The sequence below is a fragment of the Emydura macquarii genome, unplaced genomic scaffold (genome assembly GCF_026122565.2).
Source record: "Emydura macquarii macquarii isolate MOO-44397 ecotype Brisbane River unplaced genomic scaffold, CSIRO-AGI_Emac_v2 contig_450, whole genome shotgun sequence".
Classification (NCBI taxonomy): Eukaryota; Metazoa; Chordata; order Testudines; family Chelidae; genus Emydura; species Emydura macquarii.
In genome coordinates, this window is record NW_027130587.1 from 4904674 (window position 1) to 4930981 (window position 26308).

The window sequence follows — 26308 nt, forward strand, 5'->3', positions numbered from 1 at the left end:
AGGAAGTGCAATTTTTGAAGATGTTGTGGTAGGCAGGATGTTCAGTAGCTTATTATTAGACTCTGACCTCTTCTAGTGGGATCTCTAATGACTTGTTCAAGAGGGTCGCACAAGAACTAAACTGCTTGGGGTCGTCTACAAGAGTGGATGTAGTTGGAATGACTGCTTTGTCTGGTGATAAAGTTGAGTCATGCGTAGGGAGGGATGTTTCCTGTTCCCCACTTGCCTCTGTTGTTTGTATTTGTTCTACTGCCTTAGCAGATGTAGTTGGATGTGATTGACTAGGTGACCTGGCTCTACCTGCATGGGAGCCGGTAGATCTATTGTATGCTCTAGAGCAGGTGGAACAGGCTTCCCAATTGCGCCATCACATTTGGTATGGCATATGGGGAGGAAACCATGGTGGTCCTACCATGAATATGGTGTGTTACCCCTTCGGGGCGTATATCCTCGTGACTCCACTGATGGCCTGGTAGGTGAAGAATGTTCTGAGGAAAATTGGGCTTCCTCTAGGTCACTGTCTCCTGAAATAATAGAGTGCACTGGGGAAAGGGTCTTGTGGGCAAAGTGCATTGGTGATTGCACTATATCTGATAGTGGAGAAGATGTTAAGTGATGTTGTTTGTGTTCTTTTTATGGGCGGTGCCATTGTCGGTGCCAGGTTTCTCATCAGCCCGTACTAAGCGTCAGTGCCAGGTGCGGTGCCTCAGCGGTTGCCAGTGGTGGCTCCGGTGCCGAACTCGGTGCCGTGATTTGTCTCGGTGCCGACTCATTTTCAGGTTCTGTGCTCAGGGTTGCAATCTTTGATGGTGCCGTAGTCGGCGCCTATGAGCAATGCTCAGGAGCTCTATGTGCTGAATTTTTTTTCGGTGCCATGTAGGAGGAGGAATGCTTTTGTTTACCCCTTGACTCCTCACCCGGACATTTCGAGTCCTTGGGCGGCAAGGAACGATTTGTACCTGAGGGATCCATTGCCTCATCAGTACTGTGTTTTGGAGTCAGTCTCATAGGCGAGCGTCTTTTCTTTGACTCAGCGGTCTCCAGAGGCGATGAGGCTGTCTTTCTGGGAGCGTATGCCAGGTTGTTAGAGGGAGGTTTGTCTGCTCCCGGATCAGAAGAGGGTCTAAGGAGGGTCTGAGGGACTTTTCCATGAGGATAAGTTTTAACCTCAGGTCTCTATCTCTCCTCGCCCTTACCTTCAAGTTCCTGCAGTGGGTGCATTTTTGAGGCACGTGGATTTCCCCTAGACAACAGACATATTGCGAATGGCCATCTGAAGCAGGCATAGATTCTCTACATAAGGTGCACCTCTTGAAGCCTGGTGAACCAGGCATGTTAAACCCTAACACTATTCTAATAACAAAGGAAAAAGAAAAAAACCTGAAACTTATTATTGTCATCGTTTCATGATTTTGGGGGTTGTTTTTTTTTTTTAAAACAAAAAACTAACTAAATACTGACTAAAACTGACTAAAGTATAAGAAAACTAATTAATTTTTTTAACTATTATTCTGTCTAGGACAAGAAAACTTCTCTGCTCTGGATGCTCTGTCTCGGACCATGGACGGTTGAGAAAGAATGAGAGAGTCGGGTCGCGTGCACGCCGAAGACATGCCAAAGGCGCCACCAGATGGAATCTGTGCACATGCAACCCGGATGAGTACTGCTAAAAGACTTCCAATCAAGGGCGCAAGATGCGATGACACCTAAAGTGGAGCACCCACAGGGATATTACTCGAAGAAGAACACTTCCTTAATTCACTTTCTCCATATCACTATCAATTTTATAGACCTCTATCATATCCCCTCTTAGTTGCCTCTTTTCCAAGCTCAAAAGGTTTTTCCATACCCTTAATAATTTTTGTTGCCCTTTCCCTATCCTTTTCCAATTCTAATAATTTTTTTTGGAGACGGGGTGACCAGAACTACATGCGGCATTCAATTTGTGTGTGTACCATGGCACATCCCCACTACTGTGGCTTCCTAGCTACCACAGCTCCCAGGACAGTGGAGAAGGAAGGAGGAGGGAGAAAGAAGAAGGTAGAGCTATGTTTTATCTTTTTTACTTACTTTTTAATGGGACCAGATGATGTCTGGGTAGAGTAGACTTGCACCCTGGCCCCATCCTACCCCTTTTCTCCCATCCCAACCATTCAATCTCAACTTCTTCCCCAGCACACAGACCACATACAGGTCAGGTACTGTGCTGTGGAAACAGCTGAGGGCCCCCTACCATGCAAAACTGGAGGAAATCCTTGTTCAGAAGGAAGGAACGCTGCATGTACAGCTCTAGGGAGCATGATCTAGCCAATACTTAGTGCTTATATAGCACTTTTCATTCTAAGACTGCTAAGTGCTTTACAAACTTTAAGGAATAAATCCCACAATATGCTAGTGAGATAGGTAAGTACCCATTTTACTAATGGATGAAGTGGACCACCCAGACGGAGAGTGACATGCCAAAATTCACACTATGAGTCACTGGTGAAAACCTAATCCAGAAATGCTGTCAGCCACTCCCTCTTGTTACAACAGATAACACTGCCGGATACTGGATACCCATGTATTTTCCAGAGTAGAAATTAATTAAATGCCTTTTCCATATCTTCCCGGCACTTAGCTTGATTCCCAATGTCTATATGCTAGTGTCGTATCTCACACGGAGAGCTAGAAGTATGAACAGCAGTTAACAATGCTGCCCTATTACACTGAATTATACTTTTTTCCTTGAAAAAACTAATTTGCTTGCATGAAACATCACAAGTTGCATAACTGTCTCCTGCATGTCTATTGAGACCAGAACAGACTTTGAAAAAAGATAGATAATGATCATTTTCATCCTGCAGTAGTTGTCATATTAAATATGAATGAGGTGCAAAAGTACTATTAAATATAAGAAAATCCTAATGATAAAATAATGATAAGGCTGGAATATAAACTGGGAAGAGACAGTTAATCCAAATTAAGTCTGATATTCTGTCTTTTTATTTATGCAGTTAGGCTTTGCTTCTGCTCCTGTTAACTTCAGTGAGAATATCGCTGCGCACTTAAACATTTTTCAGGCTTTTTGGTTTGTGACACAACCTGTACTAAAAAGTATTTTTAAAGCAACTATGTATTCCTCTGCTGATATCCAGTGGGGAACATACTTGGGTCATAACAAGTAGCACCTACACATCAGGAATCATTTTTGTTAATTAGTTGAAATCAGAGCCAATTTTTTTTTTTTTAAAGATAAAACACACCTATTATTTACCTTTACTGGCTGAACTCAAAAGGAATTGTCCTTTCAAATATGATTGTTATTAATCCAGAAAAAGTCTGAGGAATGTAATACTCTAAGCTGGGAAGGTGGAACAGGCAAAGGGACAGTGTAATCTCCAAAAACAAAACGAGTACATCTATTTTATTTTAAAATACTTGAAGAAAAAAAAGAGCAAAAAGTCAAAGAAAATAAGAAAGACAACATATATCAGTTTGCTAACTCTTATTTGCTAATGAACTATTTTTCATAGTAAAAGGACATATACGGTGAAAAATACAAGTCTAAAATGTAATTTTAAAACTTTCTTCTACAGTCATATTCTAAGAACAGCACGACACTGCAGGTCATGCTCTGATAGGCCATTAGTGCAATTCTTGGGTGGGTGGTTGAAGTCACTTGGCCTACAGCCTCAAGCCTCACTATGTACCCAAGGCATGTGTTAATGACCTATTAATTCACTCCCTGTTGTATGGCATTGATTAATTTATTTTTTGGCTGTTGCAGCTTCTATCAACTTGAAAAAATCTGATAGCTACTGCTATCTTCCTGGACTCCCTGAGCAGAAGCTGAGTGAATGCTGCCCCAGCTCATGCTAGCGTCCAAAGAGCAGATGAGATTTCCACTCCTGTCCTCTGTCTTTGACTGCCTCCAAATCTCAAAGAACAGTTTGTCCAACGAAAGTGTAAAATTTACAATCCCCAGGAACACAATTCTGTTTCAGTTAAAATATTATTCCAAACAGATATTTTTATAGCTGTGAGTATAAATTGAAAGTGCTGGACTGCAGGAATGTCAGAAACCTGTAAGAGTAGGTAAATATTTTCTCTCACCACATCAGGTGCCTTCTGGATCTGTGTAGCAAGTTGGAGAGATTTGTTAGCTGATGAGAGCTGCTCCCTTAAGGTTTCTGCCTCTCTCTGAGCCACCTCTGCCCTCTGAAGGAAATGAAAAGGAGTGAAAAGAGAAAGTACAGTCGGTTTAACAACTGACAATTATTACAAGAACATTCATCAATTCATGCTTGACTGACTATAATTGATTTTCCTAAACACTGAACCTAATAAATGTTAGGAAAAATACATAGAATGTGATGGATTTTTATTTTAAACAGTACAAGGAAGAAATAATTGAGCGATTATGACAGTAATTTAACGCTAGGAGCAAGGAATCCCCTGCTGATACTAATGCTGTGGCCCACTGAATTTCCCAGACTGAATAAATACAAATGGAAATGGAGTCTTTTTATTCAATTTCTTTCTGTTCTAGACCAAGCAGATTTTATTGCAAGATTCCTTATGGGAATAATTCCCATGGGTAAACAGTGAATTAAAAGACATCCTTGCTATTCTTCCTAAAATATACAAATGTTGTGGGTTGTCTTCAGCAATTATTTGCCAGAAAGTGAACTGTGAAGTTTTGCCCTTTCAGCAGCTTTATTTATGCAACAATATTTAAATCCAGCAACTTTGCATAGATCAGTTATCAGCTACAGACAATTTCAGCAATATCTGAAAAGCTTTTGGGGCAGTGACTGTCTTTTTGTTCTGTTTGTCCAGTGGCTAGCACAATGGGGTCCTAGCCATGATCGGGGCTCCCAGGTATTACTGCAATATAAATAATAATTAAAAAGATGAAAAAAATCTAGGATTCAGGGGAAAGAATGTCCATACAGGAATTTGGGTGCGGATTGGTGGATCACAGATGATTTCAGAAGGCACGTGGGAGAAAAGTTGCTTTTTATTATCTGTTCTCAAGTTCCGATTAAGAAAAACAGCACAAAAATCTAATTATGTTTACAGTATCTCCCCCTTCCCCCGCCCCGTTTGGCTTATTAGAAGTAAAACTGATGCTTATCCACCCTGATTATCACCTACTCCATCTGTTAAAATGTCACTCCTCTTCCAGAACAAAGCAACTAAAAGCATCTTCTATGCCCACTGCTGAGACCACATTGCTCCCTTTTCTAAATCCATGAGCTGGTTCAGTCCTGCCTCCAAATGAAGCTTAAGATTCTAACAATCACCCTCAAGGCTGTGTACAATGCTGCCTCTACCTACACTTCAGATCTTGTCTCTTTTTATGATCCAACTTTTCCTCTTTGTTATGTCAATGAGATGTTCCTCTTTTTATTTTCTTCTCCCACTCTCACCTTCATGCCTTCCTCCACACATCTCCATTACACCTGGAATGATCTCCCTATTTCAGTGTGACATACTTTCTTCCCCCCCTTCAATAAATCCCTCCTGCAAGGTCCACAAACTTTTAACAAAAACAAACCTTATAACCATTTTCTTGGTGTCACCCGTATTTTTTGTCTAACTTTCAAATTGTAACCAACACAGAACAGGAACTGTGTCTTAGTATGCTGAATGAGATATAAATTATCAGCAATTAAATGCTATTTATGTTATTTTCTTGAAACATTTTACTGATGATTTTGCATAGGTTTCACAATAGTTATTTGAGAACAAATGTGGAATTGTACAAGACACAGTAGGCTAGTTCTAACAACTAGTATACGAAATACTTAATTAGCATACAGTATTGTGTGGTACATGAAAAGATGACTGAAGAAGTCTTCTCTGGTAATACTATTCCTCACTTAAGGGAAATGAATCTGATTTCCATAGGGGCATAATGTTAGGAGGGAGAACAGAATAAGTTATTTTCTCTCATTTGCATTAGCTGTGTGAAAATATTTATCTAATAATTGCTAAATTATTACTGCAAAACAGAACAAGTTACTACACTGTGTTGTTACTACATCTAGTGTTGTATAAGTAATGGGTTTTGCACCCTTAAGCAATTCTGCTGATGGCTTCCATTCATAGCAGCATTGTTTTGAGAATCTATTCACTTTGCACACAAACAAACCACAGAGGATATTTCTAATAGATGTTACATCTGCATATATGGTAAGTTGTCAACTGCCCTTCCATCCCGCATAGTTTCCTTAGCCAATTTAGCACATCGGTTGTAATCTTGTGAATAATATTAAACAAGATATCACACTATGCATTGTTATGAAAGATAAATCAACAAACTTCAGACAACTCAGACTGGAAAATATGGGCTTTAAAAAAAAAAGATTATATGCTAGGGTAATGACTGTGTATGCCTCAGCATTTGAACAGCACTTAGTAAACTTCTGGATGTTCCTGCAATATAAATAATAAATTACATACAAAAAACTGTGTTAAAAGAACATTAAGGTTGCAAAATCAAGCACACAAAAGCTAGGAAAAGCAGCCTATATCAACCAGAAGCAGAAATTGCAAGGAAAGTCCTGCTCAGCCCCCGCATCCCCTAGTTAGAGAGTGCTCAGTATGGACAGAATTGTCAGAGAATTTAGCTGACAAAGTATAACAAGTCTCAACTGAAGACACCCAAAAACTGAGATTTTTTCAAAGCTTATAAGTTGACCAAACTTGGACATTTTTTGCCATAGGAATAATAGACTGCACATCCTTGATACAAAGGACACCTGCCTTTCCCCCATTTCAAGTCCCCGCTTCAAAACATGGAGGTACTAGAACTTCTCAACAAAACAGTTATAAAATTTTAACATGGGAAAAACATTTACACATTCTCATTCTCAGAAATGGCTGTGCAGTTTTTGCTGAAACTTAGGGGGAAAAAAATCAGCCTGAGCCAGACACCCAGCATGGAAAACTTTGGCCCAAACTATATGGCAAAGTTTAGAAAACAGGGTCTTTTAATGAGAAAGGTCAGTTAACTAACTCTGCCTATAAAAATTAAATCTATAGTAATAGAGATAGCTGTGCCCATTCGTGCTAAAATGCATGGCTTCATTCTTTCTGAATATCTTAAATAAAGACTGTCCACACCATCAGAAATCACCAGTGGCAGTCAGCCATACTGCTAACATTGAGAAAGACCATTCCCATTCTTCATGAATCCAATGAAACTGTATTTTTGGATACCTCAATCAGATGAATCTTCTCCATTCTAGGTAGCTGATACACTAGCACAGAATTATCTCACTTGTGACAAAAAAATTCAGATATTCTTTCATTTCCTTTACTATAATGTGTAAATATTATACTGCTTAGTAGTGAAGCCAATTAATAGGTCAATCATTTGCCATATGCATTTCATTTTTTAAAGAAAATTAATGCAATGTATTAGGTATAATTTTCTTTTGTAGAGCTTCATGACAGGACGAAGATCATGAACTGAGCACTCCTCTACCTAGAGTAAAATGTTAACTTGATCAAAGACCAGAGGTATGATTGGGGAAAATGGGATTATTTAAAGATCTTTCCGTTTTGAGTTCTAACAGCTGAATTGTCTTTTCATATATACAATATGTAGCAAACACTACTACAAACACTAAAATGTAGTGCATATTACCATGAGTAGCTCTATTGAAGCTAATAGATCTAATTATGGCAGTACTCATGATGCCTGGTAGTAAGGGTCTGCAGGATTGGGCTCTCTGTTTGTAGACCATCTCACAGCAGCCATGCTCTTTTCAAGCAATTAGTTGACTAATACACATTAGTGCAATAGGCTTCAACTTTTTTCTAACTTTTCAACCATTTTGAAGCCTTAGTCTGCATCTAATTTCACAGAAAAGCAGTGAGTTATCAGAAAATCAGTGACAAGAAAAGCTCTCCAGGGCTTTGGCACCTATTTTTGCAGTATTAGAGAACTATATAAACATGAAACAAAAGAGCCTGGGTTGTCTTCAGTCTCGTCTTCAGGCTATTGAGCTTTCCTTTTCTCACTGAAACACTGCCAGGTAAATGTAATTCCAGCTGGAAGTCAAACTTTTACAGGAGGTTCCTGTATATCTATGAAAATAACATCAAACATACTTTGCAACAATCTCAAGGCATCTCCATTTTACTGGAGGTTTGTAACCATGGTAGGCTCATTCTCTACAATCCTCTGCTAATCCCTTTGTGACTAAATAATCCTTTTGATCCACCCAGGATACCACACTGTTCACCCAAGATCACCTTCCTCTGCCTTGCGTTCTTCCGTGATTTTCTTCCAGTGCTCATAAACATGCATTGCCCACTTAAAATGTACCCTGAAAATCAAATCTTTGTTTTCATAAAATCTCTGACTAGTGTTTGCTGAGTTCCAGTCATCTCCAATACCTTTCTGTTGGTTAGATGGTCTAGCCATGATATTTTCAGAATTCTTCTATAATACCATAATTCAAAGTACTGTAGCCCTGGTCTACACTACAAACTCATGTTAGTTTTCCACACCCCTGAGCCACTTAGTTATACTGACCTAGCCCCTGGTGTACACAACACTATGTTGATGGGACAGCTTCTCCTGTTGACATAGCTACCGCCTTCCAGGGAGGTGAATTACCTACGCCGATTGGTGAAGCTCTCCAATCAGCATAGATAGCATCTTCACCAAGTGCTACAGTGACGCAGCTGTGCCATTCCAATAGTAAGTGTAGACAAGCCTATCATTTCTTATTATCGAGTGTTTGAATGTCCATGTTTCACAGCTGTAATTTAACATAGACCAAATGTAAGTTTTTAAGAACCGGAATTTAGTCTTCAGCTTTATATCCTCTCTCATTTCAATTTTCATTTTGCACTTAACTAATGTGACTATTATTATTTCTGTTTTACAGATGGTGTAATTGAGGCACAGGATCAAGTAATTGGTGTGAATACCACAATGTGCCAGACCCTTGTCAGATGGTGTAAACAATTTACCTGAGCTGCAGAGCTAGCCATAGCAAGCTGAAGAGCCAGAAATAGAATCCAGATATTCTAATGTTAGCTGCATCAGGAATCATGCTGAGATGACTACACTATATTCATGATGAATAAAAACAGGAACATCTTGTCATCATTGTTGCTGCCATCAGTTCTGGAGCAAAATTAATTTTGTCCTATACCTATATGTTGTTGTCAGTATTGCTAACTGAACAAGGAGAAATCACTCCACATATTGGTCTGATGCATGCATATTTCATAGCAATTGTTCTTAGTTGGAAATACAAATCTAAACAATTTTCCAGCATGATCTGTTAAAGCTAGAGGGAGATTATACTCAATTAAAATAAAACCCTGTGAAACCTGTTTCTGCCAAAATCATTTCATTTTTCTTATGCTTTTAGGACAAAAGGAAATGGTTGTTTTTGCTTACGCTTGCTATAGGAGATGCAGTGGTTTTTAAATTTTAGTATTCTTTTGTTCCAACAATTTTTTTAATCATTAAATTCCTCCTCTCCTGATCTTAAAATCCAGCAACACAATTCAATAAATGCATAGCACTAATCCAGTCTAGATCCTTTAACAAATTGCGATGTAATTCACCAGACACTCTGAAAAGAAGATTTCCTCTTTTCTTGTTCCATTATGACAGAACTTTCTATTTTCTGCAATTATCTCTACCCTACAAAACACTCAAATGCGTGAAGGACAAATTCAGAAACTCTATCAGCATCATGAGGAGGAACGGGGAGACCAAAGAACACATGCTGACCTTCCAAAGACAAAATATGGCATAACATACTGTACAAAAAAATATCTAAATTATATATTTCCAATGCCTTCACAATGCATTATGCAGGGGGGAAAGTCTCCTACTTTCTCTTTCTCCACAGGAAACACTGCAAACATGACATTTCTTCTTTTGAGCTTTTTTTTTTTTTTTAAATCATGTTAGATTCTTCAAGGCATTACAGTGATGTTATTATAATGTCAATGCCAGTCAACTGGCACTTCCTTAATTTAGGTATCCCTTTCTCTTTTCTACATGGGGAACACGCTTTCAAACTACTTTAACAAGGAAGACTAAATTGTACCAGTTCACTACAGACTTTTTAACATTTGGATACATTTTATGAAAAAAGGGATAAGGGGCCTTCTGCTGACATACTGAGCAGAGCCACCAATAAATATTTATTTATATAAAACATACATGGCACCTGTGTGTGCATACACACTAACCATTATACATCTAGAAAACTACAATAGAACCTCACCAACTTCACTGAACAAAAATGATCATATTCTATAAATCAAACAATAAAAATTCACATCCTGAGTCCCAAACTATACTAAATTAATTTATTTGACAAGTAAGGTTAATTTTGTTTTAATTATTTATCGTCATACTTCACAGCATATCAGCAAATATGAAGTCAATGATTGTGTAAAATGAAACATTAATAAAATGAGATTCCCCACCACAGCTCTATCAATTAAAACTATACAGGAATGTCAGGTAAAACTTCCAGATGTTTTGTGAGAGAGAAATACTGGGTTTGTGGATTAACGGTTACCGGAACTTTCTTCCCTTTAGCAGTACCCACAGGGCTAGCTCCGTCACCCCCTGAAGCCCCCCACACATGCCACGGTATATGAGGTGCTGCCGGCTCTAGGCCACCCTCAGTTCCTTCTTGCTGCCAACTCCGGCCATGGGGAAAGGGGGTGGGTCATGGAATGGACACGAGCAACACATCTGGAAGAACAACAGTTACAAGGTAAGTAACCATTTTTATTTCGAGTGCTTGCTCATGTCCATTCCATCATAGGTGACTCACAAGCAATATCTTGGAGGTGGGCTGGAGTTATAGATGAGCTGCCTGCAGCACTGCTCTGCCGAAGCCTGCATCATCCCGTGCCTGCTGGACGATGGCACAGTGGACCTGAAGGTGTGTACAGACGACCAGGTGGCAGCCCTGCAGATGTCTTGCACAGGCACTCTCACTAGGAAGGCTGTGGATGAAGCTTGACCTCTGGTTGAGTGGGCTGTAATTATACCTGGAAGTGGCACCTTCACCTTCTCATAGCAGAACTTGATGCAGGAAGTTATCCACGATGAGATGCGCTGGGTGGAAACAGGTAAGTCTTTCATCCAATCAGCCACTGCGACAAAGGGTTGTGTAGATCTCCAGAACGGTCTATGTGCTCAATGTAGAGTGCTAATGCCCATCTAACATCTAGCGTGTGCCACCGCCTCTCCTCCTCCGAACCAGGCGGTTTGGAAAAAAACACGGGGAGAAAAATATCTTGGTTATAATGAAATTGGGAAACCACCTTAGGCAAGAAGGCCGAGTGTTGCCGCAACTGAACTTTGTCTTTATAGAACACAGCATAAGGAGGTTCTGAGGTCAGCACCCTAATCTCGGAGACCCTCCTTGCTGAGGTAATGGCCACCAGGAAGGCCACCTTCCATGACAGCAGCAAAAGGCATGTAGCCATGAGTCTCCTGTGTCCGAAGACTCCTACAGCGCTGCTCTGGCCACCATAATTAGCACCATCCTGGAGGGAGGTGCTAAAGTCCAGCACCTGGTCCTTTGGCAAAGCGTCCGCAAAGCTCTTTAGAGAGTCCCAGAGATTGAAACTGTACCTGCTCAGGAGAGCCTGCTGATTAGCAATTCGAAACTGCAGGCTTAATGTCGAATAAACCTTTCTCCCGAACAGGTCCAAATTTCTTGTTGTCTTTTCTGTTGGGTGTGGGACCAGGCTTTCTCTGCCTATCCTGCTGGTTGAGTACCAAGAGAGGGGTGCATGAAAAGGTACTCAAATCCTTAGGTCGGGACATAATATTTCTTCTCGGCCCCCTTAGAGTTTGGGGCCACTGATGAAGGGGTCTGCCACAGGGCCTTCACTATCTTCAATACCCCCTCATGCATGGGGAGGGCAACCTGGGCTGGAGCACCTGCTCCCAGGACATTAAAGAGACTGTCTAACGCCTCCTTCAGCTCTTCTGTCTCCAACCCCAAGTTGAAAGCCATCCTCTTGAGAAGCTCTTGATGCACCCTGAAATCATCCAGGTGCGACGATGGTCCCTGGGTGACCGCCTCATCTGCGGAAGAGGAGGAGGACTGGAGGCATGCAGTGGGTGGTGGCATTCCTTCCCGCTGATGAGGGGCCCCAACAGAGGTCCCTTCCTGGAGGTCTGAATTGTCGTCGGAGGCCAAATGATGGCCCTCCTCCAGCGCCGGTGGTGCAGAATGCACCCCAGATGACTGCAGTCCTGGCCCCACCAGAAACCCACAAGGTCTCCAATCTGGCCATTGGGGTGGCCACTGCCCCTGAGCCCATCCTGGGGCTGCCTGAGGAGAGGGGTGCTCTGGCATCTTTTGCTCACGGCGACGACCCTCCCGGTGGCTGTCCTCTTGAGAGGATGCCGACTCTCTGTCAGATGACCATGGTGGGGCTGCATCGGAGGCTCCCACTGTACGGTGCCGAGTGGAGGGAGAGCGATGACCCGATCTGTGGGTGCTCCGGTGTTCTGGAGAATGATCTCGTTGGCGTCATCGATCATGATGACGAGACACAGTGCCGGTGCCGACATGGGGAATCATGCTCCGACTGCGAACTGGAACGCCCAGAGCAGTGCCTGGGCACCAGTGACTTACGGTGCTGCTTCCCCCTCGGTGTCAAGTCTATCTTTGGCGACTGGGTTCTGTGCCACGCCAGTGTGGGTGAACTCCTCGGTGCCGGGGAGCAGGAGCGGTGCCAACTTCCTTCTGGGGAGCAGCCTCTTGCAGGCAACCCAGATGGGCACCGCCTCCTGGAACAAGTTTAGCCTGGTGCCGGGGACCATGACCGGTGCGGAGAGGGTGACCTCGCTCTATGCCCCACCGATGCAGGGTGCTCTGGCGACCGTGACCTGAAGCGACTTCTCAGGGAGTGGCACTGTGTCGACCCTTCCACTCAGGGAACTGGGCTGTTGGAAATCATTTCCCAGGCTCCGGGGATCACCTAAGCCAACCAGGGGGTCCCAACATGGGTTTCCCCTGCGACACCAGCACCTTCTCTCTGGGTGGAGGCTGGGGTCTGGGCAAGGCCAACAAGGTCCATGCTGCATGAAACATCTCCTGTGTTGACAGTGCTGGCCCTCCTCTGGAGACATAGGCTCTGGTGGTGGCGAGCAAGTCTCCACTGTCTGACCTCAGTGCAACACTGTGCTCGACCCTGCTTTCTTGGATGGTGCAGGGGAGCAGTCTTGTCCTGCACGCTACTTTCGCTGCTTCTTCCTTGACAGAGAGGAAGTCCAGTGTTGAGGTGGGGCCAGTGCCGACAGCGCGCTCTGCACTGATGCCACGCTCGGTACCAATGTAGAATGGGTTGGTTCCGAGGCCAGTCTGAGTGCTGCCTCCATTAGTAAGGCTTTCAAGCAGATCTCTGTCTTTTTCGGTTCGAGGTCTGAAATCTTGCATTTCCTTCTGAAATCTTGCATTTTTCCTTACGATGAGCTTCCCACCAGGCACTTTAGGCAACTATCATGGGGGTTGCTCAGTGGAAAGGCTTACACAGGAGGCACAAGGTGTGAAGCCCAGTAACCGGGGCATGCCCCGCTCCCAGCAAAGTCCCAGCTGGGACTATCCTAAGCAACTAACTACCACTATTAACAACACTTAAGGACTAATCTACCTAACTAAGACAAACAACAAACGATTAAGGAGAACTAAAGGGACTGAGAACACTCACGATGCAAGTCATAGCAGTTCCAGCAACTGTCACAGGCGGAAAGAAGGAACTGAGGGTGCAAAGGGCCAACAGCGCCTCTCACACCACGGCATGTGAGTGGAGTTCCAGGGGGTGCTGGAACCAGCCCTGTGTGTACTGCTAAAGGGAAAAAAGTTCTGGTAACCGCACATGGAGGTGTGCACACACCTACAATGGAATGGACATGAGCAAGCACTTGAAGAAGAATAAGTAAAATTCTGCTATGCTCATAACATACTTCAATTCTGCTCCTTTATTGATACCAATTAAAATGTTCAGTAATATACCCTTAAGAATGAACAGAGAAGCAAAAATGAGATATATGCTCAGCTGATATTTCGGACAGTTCTTTTGCTGTCCTGCATCAGAAATGGTAGCATTTTACTACTTTAGGCAATTGCAGCGGGTCTCAGTAGAATCCTTCAAACTCCAAAATAAAGTTACGTGCTAATGAACTATTAACTTGTTCCGCCTGGACAGAACCGTTGATACAGCAGCCATCTTTATTTATTGTTCCATCTTGTCTTTTGGTACTGGTTTATCCTTCCCACTACTTCATGCTTTGCCTCATTCTCCATCATTACTATCTTTCTGCTTCTTCTGCATTTTCCCTTCATTTCAGATCTGTGGTTCATTGTTTATCAAACTTCCCCTATAAAACGTAATACTCTAACTGCAGAACCCTGTTACTCTGTACAATATCCTTGAAACTCCTATTCCAGTCAGCATGTGCTTTTACCTCTCAAAAGGCTTGTCTTCACTGCAATAGGTAGCTTGAGTTAGTATACTTGAGTCACCCCACTCCACTTAACCTAGCTCGAGTGCAGTGAAAGTGATTGTTCCATAAAACATGCAAACTACGTGACATAGATTTGATTAGCAGGACAGAGTGAGAGGATTAGCATCTGATGAGTTATTATAAACTTGAGCTGCTGCACCGTTATTAGCTCCAGCATCAGCAACACTTGAGCTTCAACTCACACCCCAGATGTACCTGCCAGCTCGAGCTTAAAGCACCATTTAACACGACCTTAGAGATTTGTGCGCACACACAGGAGCTGGTCTGGGGGCAAAACTTGAGTTATACCTAGAGCTAATAATGCAGTGAATACAAGTCCTAATTCTATGGTCACTGACCTCTTTTTCAAGTATAACATACTCCTCTGTCCTAACTGTATGAAGTCTGCTCCTGCATTACCAGTGGTTTTTGTTTTCCCAAGTTTCCATATCACAAATCACTAACTTCAAGGGTCTACAATCTCTTCTGGGGAGTAAATCCCTTAAGGGAATCAATGAGGGCAGTGGGAGCACAACCAATAGCACGCTCCCCCACCCCCAAGAATGCCCACTGCATGAGCAGAACTGAGGTTTCATTTGATTAAAGGGCTGAAGAGAAAGTATATCAGGATTCAGAAGATGGAAGAATCACAGAGCAGCTGCACATTTTCCAAGTGGACACCTGGGTGAGAATTAATGTTGCTACTTGCAGGGATGAGAGTCAATGGAAGCATGACTCCTAAGCAACCTGTGCTTCTGAGGGTTTGGTCTTAGCAAGCAACATGGAGTGACTGCAACTCTCTTCAAAGGCCCCAAGAGCTGCATGCTCGGATCTGGATTTCTCCATATATTCTTTGACTTCTTGAGATCTGAAGGAGATACTATCTTCTGCTTCAGAAATTCTAGGAATTTTAAGTTGCTAACTTTTCAGAGCCCTCTTTCAGTGGGAGGGGAGAACTGGAAGGGGAGAACTTTCAGTGGGAGGGGAGAAGCAAATGAGAATGTACTCTTTGAATATCCTAAAGATTAAATTAAGAGTTGATTCCCTTCCAACACCTGAGATCAGGGATCTGTGTTTCTTCTACAAAGTGAAATACATCATCAGTTGCAACAGAGAAGGAAATAGCATTTCCCACTTGACTTTAGAAGTTGTAGGTATATCATCAAACAAAGAAAGGAAAGTACATGGTTCCGAACTCAGGATTTGACAGTTAAAAGATGGAGGAAATGATTTTCAAATATCAAATATTTGTGTTTGAAAATGTAAATGTATTTACTACTTTAAGGAGAAACATTCTTTTAATGGTGTTTTTAAGCCAAGGTTTTGCTGTTCTTTGAATCTCTTCTGAACTACATTCCAGTTTGGATCATTCAAATATGAATACATTCTTTGTATATAGGCTATATAGTGATCATTAATCTGTAAGATAGACTGTAGTGAACTTGTAACTCTGGAACTCACAGCAGTTTTTGGTATGACTATTTGATTCTGGTACTATATTTGCATATATACAATACACATGTACTGTACATATTTTTCAACCAACATACTGAAAGTGTAGAGAACAATGAAAACGCAAAGTGAAACTTATTTATTTTTACTTTAATAAGAGCCTAACAATTGTACTGTATAGTATTAATTTCAGAACAGGGGAAAAAACCAAATTAACTTGCTTGTTTTAGTGAATTTCCTCTAAAAAAGCAGAAGATACACAGAATTAATATTTTACATTAAATGTGTCCCATTTAATGAAAGAGTCAATGCTAAGTGAAATAGTAAAATGAATAGTTAATTTAACTATCAAATAAATAAATTTGCTCAACAACCGTCTCCTAACTTGTAATTCAGCTCTGACACAGACTTTCTCTGTGGCCTCAGACAAGTCATTTAATGACTAACACAGTTTCTTCAATTCTAAAAATGGTGGTAAAACATCAGGGATATAGTTGCAAGGATTAAATAGCTATCATTTGTAAAATATTTTATTAAGGTAAAGCATTATACATGGTATGTATTACATATTAACTGATTCTAGGATGTGCAATGTCCAAAACAGGGCATGATTTTGAAAACCCTTACTTACATAAGTAATCCTTAATCATATGAAGAGTGTCACTGAGGTTAAAAGGACTTCATGAATGAGAACAGGTTGCAATTCCATTCTCCTAAGACCGTAAAAGTCTTGTGGAGAGGCTTTTTAAAAAAAATTCTATGTAAAGTGCCATAACCTTTTACAGTGTGGCAATGGGAAAATATTAATGCAATTTTTGTTACTTGCCACATCTATACAGAAAAAAAAAGCTCAAAAATAAAAAAAAATAAATAAAGCTCAATTTCTGGGCCTGTAGCATTTTCAAAAAAAGCCCAAAGACTTGCAAATAATTACTGATGAACCTATGAATGTATGCTGACCTGTCTACAAGGCTTCCTTGACAGAACAAAAAGCGTTATAGATTTTTTTTTAAAGGTTACTAATTTTTTCACAAACTATTATTCTTTGAGGTACATTGCACATATCCATTCCACTGTAGGTGTTTGTGTACTCCAGTGCACAGCTGTTAGATGGTTTTTACCCTCAGTAGTGTCAGGGCAAATGCCCGCTGCTGTCTCGTGCACACTGCGCAGGTATAAAGGACCAAGCTGCCCCTGATCCCACTTCAGTTCCTTTGTACCAGGACAACTACGATATAGAAAGGAAGGAGGAAGGGTGGTGGAATGGCCATAAGTAACACATCTTGAAGAACATTAGTTACAGAAAGGTAAGGAACTGTTTTTTCTTTTTCAAGTGATTGCACATGTCCATTCTATTGTCAGTTGACTCACAGTTGACTCATCTGGAGGTGGGTTGAGTCTATTTGAACAGGGACTGGAGGACCACTTGTCCAAATTTAGCATCATCTCTAGATTGTTGAGAGATTGTGTAATGAGAGGCAAATGTGCAACATGATGACCAGGTTGCCCCTTTGCAAATGCCTAATATGGGCACATGAGCCAGAAATGCCACAGACACCACTTGGGACCCAATACTCTATTCAGTGGCTTCACATTAATCAACTGGTAACAAAGACAAAACACACAACCAAATATCCATGATGAAATGCTTTGCATGGAAAATGGACTGCGCCGCATTCTGTCCACAAAAATGCAATAAATAATTGAAAGGTTAATTCCATTCTATATACAACGTTTACCCTCTTCTTAGGTCTAGCGCGTGCAGTGTCTCCTCTCCCTTATTACTGTGAGGCCTAGGGAAGAAGGTCAGTAAGAAAATTGCTTGATAGGAAAATTGGAGACCACTTTCACAGGGAAGTTTGGATGGGGAAGAAGGTAGACTATCTGTGTAAAAAAAAAAAGTATTTGGAGGATCTGGTACCAATGCCCTCAACTCTCCTACTCTCCTGACTGAGGTAATGGCTATTAAAAACATTACCTCCATTGAAAGGAGCAACAAAGAGCAGGTCACTACAGGCTAGATGGGGGAACCCATCAGTTTTGTTAAGACTAAATTCATGCTCCATGGTGGAGCAAGACTCTGTATGTGTAGAAACTTACTGTTCAAACCCTTTAAAAATCTCACAGCCAATGGATTGGAAAAATAGGAGTGGTTATCCTCTCAAGAGGGTGAAATGCTGATTTATCTGGTAGGTGTACTCTGATTAAGCTAATTGTCAGTCTTTGATGTTCCGATACAAAAGGTAATTCAGCACATGCTGAATACAAACATGAATAGGGGAGACCCCTTTCAGACTCGACCAGGCGGAAAGCCTCTTCCACTTAGCAAGGTAAGTTAACCTTGTTGATGGTTCAATACGACCTTTCCCCGATGCAAGAAAGGAAACCTATGCAAGCTAAATGGAGAGCCCGCAAGTCCCTGATGCTTATATGTAGACTGAGAATTTGGGGAGAACAGAGACCCTGTGTCTGAATCTGCAGGGGTCCCAGGTGAGCCTCCCACCCCAGATCCAAGGCATCTGTGACTAAGGAAAGATTGGTGAGGCAAAAGAAACTCCCTTGCAGACATTGGTGAATAGACCCAACCAATCTAGAGAGGATAAGTTGTGACTTGGTACTCATACTAACATGTCTATGTGGTGCCTTCCTGGAGAATACATCTCTGCCACCCAGACCTGAAGGAGTCTGAGATGCAGCCTGGCTGGACTACATAACTGTACGCTGCCATATGCCCCAGCAGCCTTAAACTGTTTCCCACTGTTGTGAGGTGATAAGCCTTTAAATCCAGTATGAGGCTTTGCATTACAAGAAACCTTGCTGTTGTCAAGTCCAGGACTGCCCCAATAAATTCTATTTTCTGTACTGGCAACAGGATTGACTTGTCTGTGTTAAATCGGTAGGTTGAGCACACTGAAGATGGATCAGATTATGTGAATGCTATACACCACCTGAGACCTGGACTGATCTCTTATCAGCCACTCATCCAGATAAGGCACCCCTAATCTCTGGATGAATCCTGCTACTGCCACCTTATACTTTGTAAAAACCCATGGGACAGCCAAGAGACTGAAGAGGAGGGATGTGAACTGATAGTGGCAACTGCTGAGGAAGAATCTCAGAAATTTTCTGTTGATGAGTCATCTGGCTGATGAATTGCCACATTAAAGTTAGGCATCCTCTAAATCAAGAGCAGCATACCAGTCCCCTGGCTCCAGGGAAGGAACAATGGAAGCCAGAGTGACCATCTGGAATTTTTTTTTTTTAAATAAAAGAACTTGTTTAACTGCCTTAGATCTAAAATAGGCCTCAGAATCTCCATTTGCCTTTGGGATCAGAAAGTATCAGGTGTAAATCCACTTTCCTCTGAGCAATAGAGGGATCTCTTCTGTAACTCCAAGGAGAAGCGATTGTATCTCACAGTAATGCTGGCTCATTAAAGGAGTTCCTGAAGAGGAGTGGGGAAGGGGGATTGTGGAGGTAGAAATAATATGGAGTGTATATCCCACTTCTACCATGCTTAGAACCCACTGATCAGTTGTGACTTGGGCCCAAGCATGATAGAAGTGGGATGGGTGGTTTGCAAAAACTGGAGAATAAAAAGATGGCACTCTTAGAACTGGTAGTCTGCTTTTGTTCTGCCGATCAAAATGAGCTCTTGGAAGATGCCCCCTGCCCTTGATGAATAGTTAGCTGTGGAAACAGAGGGAGGTTGTCATTTGTAACCGTTGCGCCTTTTTCTTGGCAGGTCTTGGGGTCGAGCAGCAAAACCCTGAAAATGCTGAGACTAATGAAGACGCAGTGCCTTCTGCTTCACTGCTGGGGTGTAAACGCCTAGGGATTTTAGGGTTGCTCTGGAGTGTTTGAGACTATGCAGAGTCTTGTCCATCTTTTCTGAGAAGAGCAATGGCCCTTCAAAAGGTAAGTCATAGACTTTCTGTTGTACCCCTGGAGGGAGGACAGAAGAGCATAACCAGGGTGAGAGTCTCACTGTGACAGCAATGGCCTTGCTGCATGCTGCAGAATCTATAGCATCAAGACCTGCCTGCAGAGCCATTCAGATGACCGACTTGCCCTGCTCTACTAAAGATTGGAACTCCTCTTTCACCTTATATGGGAGCTTGTCTTTTGAACTTTGCAACCGTATACCACAGGGTGAAATCATAGAACTGGAAGGGACCTCAAGAGGTCTTCTAGTCCAGTCACTTGCACTCAAGGCAGGGCCAAGCATTATCTAGACCATCCAAGACAGGTGTCTGCCCAACAGGATCTTAAAAATCTCCAAAGACGGAGTTTCCACAACCTCCCTATGCCATTTATTCCAGTGCTTAATTACCCTGACAGTTAGGAAACTTTTCCTAATGTCCAATCTAAACCACCCTTGCTGCAATTTAAGCTCATTTCCTCTTGTCCTATCCTCAGAGGTTAACGAGAACAATGTTTCTCCCGCCTCCTTGCAACAACCTTTTATGTACTTGAAAACTGTTATGTTCCCCCTCAGTCTTCTGTTCTCCATACTAAACAAACCCAATTTTTTCAATCTTCCCTCAGAGGTCATGTTTTCTAGACCTTTCATAATTTTTGTTGCTCTTCTCTGGACTTTCTCCAATTTGTCCACATCTTTCCTGAAATATGACACGCAGAACTGGACACAATAATTCAGTTGAGGCCTGATCCAGTGAGGAGTAGAGCAGAAGAATTACTTCTTGCGTCTTACTTACAACACTCCTGTTAACATATCCCAGAATGATGTTTGCTTTTTTTGCAACAGTGTGATGCTATTGACTAATATTTACCTTGTGATCCACTATGACCCCCAGATCCCTTTCTGCAGTACTCCTTCCTAGGCAGTCATTTCCCATTTTGTATATGAGCAACTGACTGGTCCTTCCCAGAGTACTTTTCATTTGCCTTTACTGAATTCATCCTATTTACTTCAGAGCATTTTTCCAGTTTGTCCAGATCATTTTGAATTGTAATCCAATCCTCCAAAGCTTTTGCAACCTCTCCTAGCTTGGTATCGTCTGCAATCATAGAACCCCGGCAAAGCTTGCTAGTTTGCAGTATGAAGCTGTAATTCATCAGTGGAATAAAGCTGCCTTCCAAATAAGTCCAGCTTCTTGTCCTCTTTATTTTTTGGGATTGATACCTGCTGTCCCATTTTTCTTTTTCATTGGATGCTGCCACTAGAAGGCAGCCTGGAAAAGGATAGTTATATAGGTGCTTGAACCCCTGGAAGGGGACATAGTATCATGGTTGAAGGCAGGGAAGCTGGGATCTGCCAGAGGACATTGGTAGGCTCTAAGAAAGCCTCATTTATGGCAAGAACTATTCCAGCTGAAGCCACAGATGTCAAAGTCCACCAACTTGTGGGATTTTTCCTGGACCTCCTCTGGTTGGGGGTCTAGAGCCATACACATCCTCCTCAACAGCTCCTTGTTAGTCTTAAAATCACCTGGAGGTAGAGAAATAGGCTCCACCACAATTGCCTCATCAGAGGATGAGGATGCTAATGGTAATGGCGGCTGGTCCAGTTCCCACTTGAGTGGCTGTTCATGAGAGGGATCCCAACTCTGCTTGGTGCTGGGCACTGTACTAACACTATGGTGTTTGCTGAGTTGATGCTCCTGACCCCCAGTAGATGGAACTGGCTGAAGTGACTATGGGAAAGCTCTTGAATGAAGGGGAAAGCCCGATGGGTTCCAAAAGGGCAACTGGTATGGCCCCTATCCTCAACTATGCATAGCCCAAGGGTCCGTTCTAAAATCCCTTCTGGAACTGAGGCTGAAATCAGGGCAGCCAGGTGGGATATATAGGAGTGGACCAGCTAGGTTGGGATACATAGGATTCCACTTCAGACTGACAAAGAAGCAGCTTCTTCTTGTGACTATGGCAGTGCTGTGCCAGACACGAACAATGAAGAAGGCTCAGACTCTGCAGAAAAGGGAGCCAGGGAGATCATTTGTGACTTTTGCCTAGATGATACTAGCCTAAATGGTACCTTGATGGCCTAATTCAATGGAGCTGTCCAGTGTGGAGGTGAAGGAGCTGAAAACTGTATCTTGGGCCCTGGTTTCAAGCAAGTCTCTTTGAAAATCCTCCCAAATTTTTAGAAGAGCCCTCTTTGTGTCTTTCAACAATCCCAGTACTGAATCTGATTTCCAATCTCTCTTCTTTGGGGCTGGTAGTGTTGGAGGTGTGCTACTGACCAATGCAGAGGTGCTTGGTACCCAAACCAAGGTAGATGGCTCAGATGAAGGATGTAGCACTGGTTCCATCAGCAGATATTTTCATCGGGCTGTCCTGTCTTTTTTAGAACAGAACTTACAAAGCCTTTACAAATGCCAAACTTGTTGTTTACAAAAGCCTCCCCACAAGCTCTTAAGGCAGCTGGCGTGAGGGTCACTATCAGGCACTGCCTTACCACAGGAGTGGCAGGGCTTGAAACCCAGAGAGCATGGCATATCTTCACTACTGAGGCCGGTACCCAAACTGAGTTCCAGAACCACACAAAACAATAATAATTTAACTAACCAACTAACTATCCAAACAAGCACTAAATTACACTAATTATACATAGGTACTATTCATAGGTTTGAGTAAAGTCTTGCACAGAAGCAAGGACAGGGAGCTCCAACAACTGTCATGAGTGGTTGGTAGGAACTTGGAAGGAGGGGAGAGGATCAGAGTGGCTCAGCCCTTTGTGCCTGCGTAGTGTACATGAGACAGCAAAAGGCACTTGGGCTGCCCAGACGGGTACTGCTAAACTCTCCAAAAACTGTACACTGGAGTGCATAAACACCTACAGTAGAATGGATATAACTCAAAGAACTAATTTTCTTGTATTAAGAATAAAACTTACAACTGTGTGTCCTGTTTCATGAATATTTTCCAATTTCTGGCTGGCTAATGTAAATACAAATAGACTTGCCATGATAATGTGATTACATACATAACAGAAAGTTGTGTAGGTTAAGATTTGGAACAAAGGCCTGGCAGCCTGGAAGTTCTTTACTTCTAATCTTACCTGATCCACACACTTAATGAGGCTCATTGAAAACCAAATACCTGAGTGGGGCTTTTCTGTGTAAAAGTTACCAGCCTCATTCATCCCGGCTGTATATGCATGCCCATAAACAGCTCACTTTTTGATCTAGGATAGATTCTATAAACGTATAGATACGGACCAGCAATTTTTTAGAAGTCTTTGCTGTTGAGGCTTCATATCATATGATACAGCAGTTTTTTTAGGCATGGGAATACTGGAGAAAAGTTGTAGAGACAATTTACCAAGTTAATACCTGAAGCAGCAAATTACATTGCTCCATCACTTCTCCTCCAAGAAAAGCCCAATCCACCTCCACTGAAGTCAATAAGGCCCGTATTTTCAAAAATGACTAGTGATTTTGGGTGGCCAACTGAGGTAGAGACCTTAAAGAAACCTGATTTGCAGAGAACAGGTGCTTAGCAGTTTCTAAAAATCATTCCCATTTTAATATCTCTTACTTTGAGCACCCAAACATTAAGGCACACAAAATCACTAGTTCCTTTTTGAAAATTTAAGCCTGAGAGTTTATGTATTGGCTTTCATCTATTTAATTAGGTCTGGAATGTGGTGATCAGTTGTTGCCCATTATTTTTAACAAGAGCTGATTTGCCTAATACAGTGTATTACAGATTCACTGCTGTGAATAAACTGCTTCAACTCCTTCAAGTAGTCAACAAAAACAATAGAGAGATCATGTGGGTGAGGTAATATCTTTTATTGGATCAGCTTCTGTTGATGAGAAAGACAACAGAAGTTGGTCTAATAAAAGATATTATCACACCCATCTTGTCTCTCTAATATCCTGGGACCTACACAGCTACAACACTGCAAAAACAATAGAGGTACAACTTAGTTAAGCTAGTCACCGGCTCTGTACATGTCCTGTGCTGTGGCAAACATCTGAAGCTTTTAAAAAATAAAATGGGTTTAAAAAAACTAAAATAAGTAAGTTTGCTTGTAAATAGCATCCCTTACTATATTGCAGAAACAGAGGCTTTAGAGAGTTTTCCTCACTATATTTGCCGCTCACACAGCCATGCAAAGTAGTAAGCTTGGATTGCTAAACATGGATAAGAGACTAGAACTGCCATGAAACAACCAAGGAAGGGAACATTTGGCAAAAATCAAAACCAAAATCAATGGTTTTACTCATAACATTTTAAAAATTGTACTAAATCCTACCTGATTTGCTCTTTCGAGGTCCGTCATGATCATCTCAATTTCATCAGCCCTGGAAGAACAAAGGAGCATAAGCACTGTTACTATATGTTGAAGAAATGCCTCTAGGTTATGTGTGTTCTGCCTATTGTGCAATTTTTAATATTCATATAGAAAAATACCAGATTGAAATAATATTTTTAAAGGACACAGTTAAGGCTGAAAGACTAAACTTTTGACCTACTAGCTCCGTTTTGGATTTCACTTGTGCATACATGTATGTACTTCCCTCTCACCCACTATGCCTGTCTGTTCCTTCCCTGTGTTTAGGTACTATATAATATTTAATAAGAGTGAAGCAGCTCACAGAAAATCTTGCTCCACACTCTTAAAAAGGAACTGTCTTCTTTCCTTTATGTGCAGCATCTACTGAGATGTGGGTGCTGTATAAATGTTAACAACAAAGAGCTCAAAGACTAAGGTTCTTGTCCATTTCAATACCAGAGTTGATACAATCAAAAGCTCAAATGTGATTGTGAAAAAGAATTATGCATCAATTTGCTGCTGTAGGGTCACTACCATTCTACATTTGAACTAAAAATACTTGGCTTGCAAACTGCAAGAAGTAAAACAAAACAATTTTGCAGTACTTAGAACAGATTACTCAAAATGGTTATATTTTTGGACTCTGTACCATGAAAGTTAAAAATACTGAGAAAAGATAGAAAAATTAAGATTGAAGGAGCTTCAGTTCTGCTGGGGTATTCAAATATCATAGCATTCTCCAAACATCTGGCCACTTTACATACTGCACTGGAAGTGCTGCAATACCTGGGCAAAGTAAAGGAAGTAAAGAGCAAAGTTTCAAATTTACATCTATATTTCCTAACTTTGTTTTTGATTAAGCTCTTAATATTTTAACATTTATAGCACTTTTACTCTTTTTAAAGTTCTATTTAGAAATGTCAAGAAATGAGACACCAGGAAGTTTAAATCTATATTTAGGGTTTTTTAAAATATTTTTTTAAACATAGGAAACTGTATTTGTTAGTTTTAGAAACAGGCCTTTAACACATTTAACAAAGATTGATGAGACTGTTAAAGGATTTACAGAAATATAAGTAGTTAAGGAAAAACAATCCCATCATACAATTCACACACACATATTGGGTACTAGCTACCTTAGACAACTAGCTTTGCACATGCAAAATCCTGCACCTGCACGGAGACTCACTGATTTCCATGGGGCTCTGCCCACTTGGATGCAGTTGCAGTATTAGAACCTTACATTATGAGGATAAAAGTGGTCTCTGTTTTATGCAAACACCCATCATTCTTTTATTTGGTCTGGTAGCATGACATCATCAGTGAAGGCTTTGGGACTCTGGGATTCCATCCTTCTGTCGGGGCAAAACAGCCAGCATTTGTTTTCTTGCTGGGCATGCAGTAAGGCCTATTTATTTGCTCAGGTCTGTGCTAGGAGAGGGTTTGGTGAATATTTGATTGAGACTATTACATTAGGGTGCTGGTGGACTCCTGATATTGGATCAACATGCTGAGTATTGATTTAGTATTCAACTGAAATTTGTTTTTATATGCTTGCCTAGAGCATTTGATAAGCACATTTATAACTTTATTTTATATATAATGCTTATGCGCGCGCGCGCACACACACACACACACACACACACACAAATAAATATACAATAAAATGGAATTGTTTTAAACTGTATCCTTATTTCTATAAAACCTCTAATATTCACAGGAGCTACAAGAATAGTCTGTTGAGGTGTCCTTTGGACAATATGGAAAACAGACCAACATGTATTTTGCAGTGCAATCTTTTCTCTTTTAAGGAATGAGCTGATTAACTGCTATACTGGGAAGAAGTCATGCACGAGATGTTTTGAATCATTAATATACTTTATTTACTGGACTATATCTTTTCCCTTGAGACAAACATCATTCCAATTGTTTAGGTACCAATGATATGATGAACCTGGAGAGGTTACATGAGCCTGTAATTACTTTTATCCTTTATGCCAGTTTTGAAATAAAATCATTTTTTTTTTTTTTAAAAGCATCAGGCCTGAAAAGTCTGTTCCCCCTGTTAAACCACATATTAAAATTAAACTATTTTTAGA

The 26308-nt window shown here is 41.4% G+C and overlaps 1 protein-coding gene across 4 annotated transcripts in view; it reads right to left on the reverse strand.

The window, feature by feature from the left end:
- The window catches only part of CUX1 (cut like homeobox 1), a 372701-nt gene that overhangs the window by 132600 nt on the left and 213793 nt on the right, over positions 1 to 26308 (reverse strand). For all 4 annotated transcript variants that reach the window (XM_067537835.1, XM_067537834.1, XM_067537832.1 and 1 more), the window contains exons 9-10: positions 24189 to 24237; positions 4096 to 4200 (exon numbers count right to left, since the gene is read on the reverse strand). In XM_067537835.1, coding sequence (XP_067393936.1) covers positions 4096 to 4200; positions 24189 to 24237 — 154 coding nt within the window. The remainder of the gene's footprint in view (positions 1 to 4095; positions 4201 to 24188; positions 24238 to 26308) is intronic.